Source organism: Xiphias gladius, chromosome 16 (assembly GCF_016859285.1).
Source record: "Xiphias gladius isolate SHS-SW01 ecotype Sanya breed wild chromosome 16, ASM1685928v1, whole genome shotgun sequence".
Classification (NCBI taxonomy): Eukaryota; Metazoa; Chordata; class Actinopteri; order Istiophoriformes; family Xiphiidae; genus Xiphias; species Xiphias gladius.
Genome location: NC_053415.1, coordinates 24,830,901 through 24,839,764, shown reverse-complemented (window position 1 = coordinate 24,839,764; position 8,864 = coordinate 24,830,901). Strand labels below are relative to the sequence as shown.

The following is an 8,864-nucleotide window of genomic DNA, read 5'->3' as shown; positions in this document are numbered from 1 at the left end:
ACGAGAAAATCCCAAAGCACACCTTGAATTCCAGCTTGAAGTGAAAAAGTTTGCAATAGGCGCCGTAAGTCTGCCTCAGATCAACTGGTTTTCAAAAGAAAAAGTCAAGCCCAACTTTCTCCCTCTCTGCCTGCTAGTGTGCCTTCTTTTACCAGTTAAACGTGCAGTTCCTTGCTCTAGCATCTCCATTCCAAGAAACTTAAGTAGATTCCTATTTTGGTGCTTGTGAGTGCATCGCTACCATTCTCCAGTAGTGGCCAGATGTTTGGCCTCTCTTGTTGTTGCAATGCAAAATTGATGGCAAAGCGTAAGAGGTGGCACTGTTGCTCCCCCTACGTGCAGAACGATCTTTTCAAAGCTGCAGTCTTGCATGCTAATGAATTGGTCCCCAAGGTTTGTAATGCTAAAGTTTAGATTCCATGGAAATCCCCAAATCAATGTGGAGTTTGCTGAGGAAAGGGGAAGCCAATTGATAAATGGTGTAATGCTGCTAAAACTGATGACTCACCATGATTTAATCCTGATAAGATTGAAATTAAAAAATTATTGCGCATAGCAGTGTATTTAAATGAACAAATGTGGATGCTGTGTTAGCTAACAAGTTTGTGCACACACACAAGACTGTGTTTTTTCACTCGTCCACTGAACAGTAAGAAAAAAACCCTCTATATGCCTGTTTCTCAGGTTAGCATCAGTGGGCCGACAGCGCCCGCGTACAGAGGAGGGGTAGTGCTTCTATTGTCACGAGCCTGGTGCATGTGAAAGCCCTGTGTTTTGTTGACCCATCCAACTACCCCACCCCTCGTCCTAACATGGACTTTGTCGCTCTTTACACTATGTCACCCGACTTCCTCCTTTGCTCCCGTCGTAATGACTACAGCCGCTGGAGGTCGCCTAACAACCAAACGTAACGTGCTGGTTATAATAAGCTGGCGGCACGGATGACAGTGAGGACAGAGAAGATTCTTGTGACAGCAGTTTAACCAGCTGAGCGTGCAAATGCTAAATTCTGGGATGGTATGGGTGTTGCAGTGCAAGCCTGGTCATTTGTATGGAATTCGGTGGCATGATGTTTTCAGACTAGTTGCTTGTTTCTCCTGCCTTTTTGGAGATGTTCCTACTCAGATAACGGTACTTAAACATGACAGAGTTATAGGAAACTCCAAACCGGACGCCTAAACAACAGCTCTGTCATGTCAACCAACAAAACAAGACTCTGATGAAACACTTGCTGAAACATGGAATGGCTAAACCCAGCTCCAGCTTGTGGAATTTGCCCTTTCTATTAGAGGTCAAATCTGACGGCTCGCCAAGATTTATTACTGATTTTCAGAAAGTCAACAGTGTTACAGTGCCTGATCCATAAACATTACACTGAATGAAAGACTTCCTTGACAATCTTGGAAATGCTAAATTTGTGTGTAAACTGGATCTGCTAAAATGCTATTGGCAGGAACTCCAAAACCAACCGCGCCTCTGACATCTGCAGTACATGGTCATCACTTTCAGTCTGTGAAATGCACTGGCAATCTCTCAGCGTTTCCTCCTCCTCCTCTCTCAGATTGTTTATTATTTGATATTGCAAACTTAGTTTGATCTCGTTGTTGAGACTCAAGGACACTAGTTCAGGCAACATCAGGATATTAGACTACAGCACATTAGATGTAGAACAGATAAATAGGTACATATATGTAGATATAGATAGATAGATAGATAAATAGATAGATGAGTACCAGGGGCCAGAATATGACCTACTCAGCTTTAGCCTTCTGACAAGATGAAATTTGCATATGGGAGGAGAGGAAGGAAAGAGATAAATCCGCTGTATGACAAAGAGCCTTAATCAGAAAGCTGTCAGAGCTTGGCAGCTTCTCCTCTCTCTGACAATGGAGGCCCTGGAAGAAGCTGAACTCTGCTTTCCCCAACTCAACACCTCCTGCAGGAAGACGATACGTCCTCACTCGGAGACCTCGCTCATCTACAGTCTGCTGACCTGCATCACTCTGCTCACTGTGGTTCTTAACCTTCTGGTCATCATCTCTATCTCCCACTTCAGGCAGAGATAAAATTTCTTCTCTTGGGTTCCAGCTATGGGCAACATGATTTCACATTTAGGATGCTAATGGAAACATTTTTGATGCATCCTCTGTTTTTACATTTGCTGTATGGCATATGCTGCTGCAAATCCACTTACCTGCTCCGCTAGGACATAAATAGTGCATAGAATTAATCTGTTATACTGTGCTGCATTTAGTCATGTTACAGTACAGTTCATACTTCTAGTATTATAACTGTTAATAACTCTTATTTCTAAAGCTTCTGAATATAACAATGTCTTCAGTATTGATATTCTCCCATTTCAGGCAGCTCTTCACCACCACCAACCTCCTCCTCCTCTCTCTGGCTTTCGCAGACTTCCTCGTGGGTCTCCTGAAGATGCCAGCTGAAATCCTCCTCTTCCGAGGCTGCTGGATCCTGGGTGACTTCATATGCGCTGTGAATTACTTTCTAGGTTTCCTCATTGTCAGTGTTTCAGTTGGAAACATGGTTCTCATATCGGTTGACCGCTACGTGGCTATTTGTGAGCCCATGTCTTACACCACCAAAGTCACTGTGAAAAGAGTTCAGCTCTGCATTTGTCTGTGTTGGATATTTTCTGCTGTCCACAGCAGCTGGATACTGAGGGATTTCCTCAAACAACCACACAGGAACAACTCCTGTTATGGAGAGTGTGTAGTTGTAGTCAGTTTTGTTGAAGGAGCTGTTGACCTTGTTGTGACCTTTTTAGGCCCCATTTTAGTCATTACACTTCTGTATCTGAGAGTGTTTGTGGTGGCTGTGTCCCAGGCTCGTGCCATGCGTGCTCACGTTGCAGCCGTCACACTCCAGCGTTCAGAGGCCGTAAAAGCTAAGAAATCTGAAATGAAAGCAGCCAGGACTCTCGGGGTTGTTGTTGTTGTGTTTCTTCTGTGCTTCTGTCCATATTATTGGTTCGCTGTTGCAGCTAAAAACAACTCGGTAGGGTCATCATCTGCAGCCATCGAACTTTGGCTGGTGTATTTCAACTCCTGTCTGAACCCTGTGATCTATGTTTTTTTCTACACCTGGTTCAGAAAATCTATTAAACTCATTGTTACATTTCAGATACTGCAGCCTGGCTCCAGTGAGGCCAATTTAATGTAGAGAGAGACAGGGATGGATTGACTGAAACCAATTCCTTCTGTGTGATGGGGAAATTATTCTTATGTTGTCCTCAATACACTGAATTTTTAATTTGAAGCTCAAATTCTGGACAACTAAAGAAAATATGCATAAAATTAATGTATGAATTTAATTAATTTTAATGTAGAAAGACTCTGATAGTTTGACTGAAACCAGTTCTTTCTCTGTGAAGGGGATATTATTTCATGTTGTATTCAGTAAACTGAATGTATAAACTCTAAATCCAGGACATTTCATGAAAATATGAAAAAAATTACTGTATTTTGATCACTACAAAATTACATATAAAATTGTCTTTATTAGACAACCCAGTGCTTTAATTCTTGTTGTTTTTTTTAATTGCATACATTCTCTGTGATCTGACAAAAGCAATTCTATTGGGATGAGTGAAGCCAGAAAGTCTTGTCTTTAAATAATATTGAAATTTTAGGGGGACCTCAAATTTCATTTTCGTGGAAACATAGACCTATATACTCACCAAAACTCAGTTTTGTACCAGTTATACCAGAACACATTGCTTTTATTTTTCAAAGTATTTTGGTCACACAAAAGCACAATTACAGAGGCCATTATGACCATAAAAAGACAGCAGAATTTGATATTAGAGTTCATGGTTGGGACAACAATCTGTGTCTTGTTAACATCGTGTTTGCTGAAGGACAACAGTCCCTTAATCTGAGTAATCTGTCACCTGGGTTTCAAGGAGAATGAAAAAGATTATAATCATAATAATCTTTTATATAGAACCTACTGAACAATGTTACAAGGTGCACCAGTCAGTAACAATAATAGAACAACCACCAAAGCAACACTGTGACAAAATCAAGATCACACATTTACAATATAGGGAATGAAGAATGTAAGCTACACGAAAAGCACTTATCAGATAAATGAATACTATGCTCCTCAGTTGAAGAAGGCAAGTCTGGAGAAGAAAGAACAGGTAAGGTTGCACATAAAATAAGATGTGGATTGCTTCACATGATGGGTAACTTTATTGTATTCACAGCTTAAGATACAAGATTCTTAGAACCAATAATTTAATTAGAAAATTAGATGAATAAAAATGAACAGTGACTGGCTATCACCAGGTTTACATACAGAATAATAAAAGCTTGTCACACCTAAGAAAAGCATGGTTGAGCACCATAATTTTTTAGGGGCCAGCAGAAAAAACGGGGTCAAAACACCATCACATGCTGGTGCACAAACACCCAAAAAACGCACAACCAACAAACACAGTAACACCAAAAAGGGGGTGATTACGATACTTTACTGCCACCACATACATGTGGGGGTGGGGCGCACACTCTTTCAGCAGGCACACAAGGCCAGTGTCCCAATTAAAAAAAGAAGAAAAAAGAGGAATTGACCAAAAATTTGTAAAAATAAATTGGCTAAAACTTTAAGACCGACAGCATTAAAATTGCCTATGTACTAATAAATATGAGAAACGATCAAGGCAAATTTTCAATTAAGAAAAAGGTAAGAAAACTCTAATAAATAAAACCTCACATTAAAGAAACACAATGCAGGCGAAGCTGCGGTGGCCAGGTCCTACAATACAAGCAGAGGTAAAGTTTCTAAAAGTGCACATAAATTCAATAGGAGGTCTAAAGGTATTTAGATCATGTACATCATTGAACTGGTAATGCTTAAAAGTCTATAGGTAGAGAACAGATATCAAAAATAATAAAAGTAAAGGCAATATTCATTTGAAAAAGATAAAATATCTTCATTTAGTTCTTTAATTAGTGCAGTCTGCACTAATTAGAAGTTTGCAGATGAGGTACCAAGGCCAGCGATGAGAAGGGGGTAGGGGTGTGTCGGCAGTAGAGCTGCATTCAAGAAGCTTCAGTCTATCACACTTTTTTCACTTGTCCACTGAAAGTCAAATCTGAGTTGAATAGCACACCTGATTTTTTGCTGAGGGCTTCAGATAAGCAGATAGGCTTCCAAGCTTATCTTAGAGTACATATTTATCTTTTGGAGGACCACACAATAGAATCTCCATCTTGCCGTGATTAAGTTGTAAAAAGCTTTGACACATCAAACCATGAACCATGGAACTTAAAAATCAGGGTCGGATGTTTTGAGTGGCAGGTAGATCTGTGTATCAAGAGCGACGGTAAGAGAGTGTTGCAGTTGTGGCCCCAAGGGATCATAAAAACACAGAAAACTAACAGCCCTAAAACTGACCCCTGTGGGACCCTACAGTTAAGAGAAGATGATGCAGAGCAGGTATTACCCAAGACAACGGAAAATGTTCATCCACACAAATAAGACCAGAACAGATTGAGAAGCACACCTTTCAGGACAATCAAGCTTTCAAGGTCGTTCAGGAGAATGGTATGGTATACTGTGTCAAATACCATGTCAAAGGTCTAAGAGAACAAGAAATGAACAAACACCACAGTCAGCTGCCATGAGGAGGTTATTAGTTACCATGTTTAAGGCTGCTTCTGTCCTATGGAGCTATGGATTTGTTGACATTCCAAATAGAAATCCTCAGACATGCCCTATTTTTTCATGTGTGATAAAAGCTTGGATAGAGAATTTTTTCCCCAGTACATTAGAGATAAATGGTGATTTGATTATCCAGGAGCTTAGCGTCAAGACCAGGCCTCTTTAATGACTGAACTATTGAGTATTTAAACAAGTGGGAAAGGAGCTTGTGGGTTGAGGAGCTATTGATGATTGTCAGTGTAGTGAGGCCTAAACTATCAACAAATTCTTTCAGGAAGGTGGTGAGGATGATGTCAAGCTGAGAGGATGATAACTTCATTTGAGACATGGTTTTTACTAAGTCACATAGTGGAACTGGAGCAAAATTTGTAAGGGGAGAAAAGGATTTCAGAGAGCCACAATGATCAACTGTGGCTGCGGGCGATTTCAAGGCTGATATTCTCCACTTTATTTACGAAAAAATCTAGAGATTCTTCACACTCATTAGATGAAGGATCAAAATGATGGACATGGGAGGGGATAAGGATTGAATCGATTACCTTGAACAAAACATTTGATATGGCTTTTATTTGATGTGATATTGGAGAAATAAGCAGTTCTAGTGTCTTTAACTGATTACTGATATTCTGCAATCAGTTTTCTGAACAAGGTGAGAGAAGTAATTGGTTTGGTTGCTCTCTATTTCCGTTCAGCCTTCCTGTGTTGCTTTTTTAGGTAGCATATATGTTCATTCTGCCAGGGCTGAACAGCAAAATGAAATTTTTAATTTGACTTTTAAGGTGTGCAATGGAGTGAAGAATGGTCTGACAGTTGTGATAAAATAATTTGGCTAGGAAGTCTGTGGAAGTGCCATGCTGAGTTCACAGAAATCCGGTTGGAGCCGGGTTTAGAAGGTTTCGCAAAGGTTTTGTTGATTCTGAGTTAAAAGAGTAAGATCTGATGAAGACAATTGAATTTTTGATAAGGGAGCTGAGTACTAAAAACCGCTGCTTCATGGTCTGACACAAACTAATTGAGCTCACTCTGCAGCTCAGTCCTTATCTTGCTGGACCTATCAGCAGCCTTTGACATGGTGAAACACGGCATCCTGTCAACTGTAGCCTCCTACATTGGCATCTCAGGCAAAGCACTTTCTTGGTTTGAATCCTGTCTCACTGGGCGTTCCTTCAATGCGTCATGGCAAGGACATATAGCCTTACGCCATCCCCTCCCAACAGGCACCCAAGGTGCAGTGCTAGGGCCTCGTCTCTTCGCAATATGCAGCACCTTCTTGGATCAGATTATCCGCTTACATAGCTTCTAATATCACTGCTACGCAGACGACACCCAACTGTACCTGTCCTTCCCACCAGATGATCCTACAGTCTCAGCACAGATGTCGACTTGTCTCTCAGACATATCCACATGGATGAAGGAACGCCACCCTCAACTAAACCTCTCTAAAACTGAACTCTTAGTCATCATGGCCAACCAATCTCTCCATGACAATATCAACATCAAAATTGCCTCTTCATCTCTCACCCCAACCAAGGTTGTGGCATTAACATCCCTGCACAAAGGGCAGTCACGGTACAGACTGTTCTTGTTTGTGGTTCTCTTGAAAGAAGCTCTTCAAGACTCATCTCCTCCGAGAGCACTTCCTCTCCTAACACCTCCAATACCACAACATGCCTAACTAGCACTTACTTCGCACTTTCAGAGCACGTCGTTACCTGATCTCCTTCTTGTTTTGAACAGATCTAGTACTTAGCATTACTTCAAAGTCTCCTACTGTACTGAAGCTTTAGTGTTGTCCCTCACTTGTAAGTTGCTTTGGATAAAAGCATCTGCCAAATGAGTATTTATATGTAAGTCAGAATTTAAGTCAGATCGAGTAATAAAGCCATGTCCTGTAGCAATACAAAAATTACAAAGCCATTCATGTAGACTGTAAGGATGGCTGAAGGTTTCAGAACCTCTTCTCAGTGTGGGAACTGGGCCAGACAAAATGCATAACTTTTCCAGGCTCTCAATGGTTTCCACTAAAATCTCAAAATTGTGCTAGAGCTTAGTTGTTTGTCTACACCTTATATGTATTTTAATTTCGTCATGCACGATTATAGTGTGTACAGTATTTGGAGACAGCTGTAGACATTCTGTATATTCGATCTTTGCAAAGTCCACAACACTAAAATGTTCAACAGGTAGGGTGATTGTTGACTGTATAAACACCTTAGCTCGGATGTCATATGGCCCTGGTGCCTTGCCAGGGTTTGGAGTTTGGATATCCTTAAATGTTCTTCTTGGCATGACAGTGGTAACGCAGAACTTTATCATAGAAACTATTTCATCCAGGTCAATTTGAGAAATGTCTCAGTCCGTGCATGCCAGAGAGACCTATAGTTGTGTAATTGTGTTCTCCAACCACTTAGATGCACAGTGGATTTGAGGCTTGGTGTGCTTCAGTTCCAGTTTGTAGTGTGGCAGCAGGAAAACCGCACTGCTCTGCAAAACAGAAGGGGAGATGTACTTGAGCCCTGAATGCAATAATAGACTGAAAGAACAGTAAGAATATTATCTACATCCACATACAGGTGTAAAGAGGGCAGGGGCACCATCAAGTCTGCAGCTGTTGAAATCACCCACAATAAACACCGGGGCTTCAGGGTTCAAGATAATGAGTGAAAAAGCTTGAAATAGTAGTCAAAAGACTGCGTCAGCTCGAGCTTGACTCCAAGAAAGAACATCACATAAGCTTACTGCTGTAGTCGCTTCCATTCCAAGAAACTGAAGTAGACTCCTACTTCAGTGCTTTTGAGTGCACTGTTATAGCTCTGCAGTGGTCGCCCCAGGTTTGGTCTCTGTTGTTGCAATGTAAAATTCTTGGCAAAGAGAAAGAGGCTGTATTGGCACTCCCTGAACAGCATAGTTTGCAGTATGACCTTGTCATGCCTATGGACCAGTCCCTGAGGCTTACAGGGAGAAGTATAGAGTCCCTAGAAAAAACACAAATCATTGTAGAGTTTTTTAAGGAAAAGGGATTCGTAATTGATAAAAGCTGATTGTTTTGATTCTCTGCGAGTTAACTCTGCCTAGATTACAACAGAGAATTGTTAGCCTGGGTGCATAGTAGTACATTTAAATAATTCACAAACCTATATTTTCCCACTCATCCACTGAAAAGCCCAGGGTAGCAC

General features: G+C 41.0%; 1 protein-coding gene across 1 annotated transcript; it reads left to right on the top strand.

Moving 5' to 3' along the window:
• Positions 1–1,886: 1,886 nt before the first annotated feature.
• Positions 1,887–3,183, top strand: LOC120801831 (trace amine-associated receptor 13c-like). The gene is made up of 2 exons (XM_040149103.1): positions 1,887–2,056; positions 2,364–3,183. The coding sequence occupies exons 1-2, from the start codon at positions 1,887–1,889 to the stop codon at positions 3,181–3,183; spliced, it is 990 nt and encodes a 329-aa protein (XP_040005037.1).
• Positions 3,184–8,864: the final 5,681 nt, after the last annotated feature.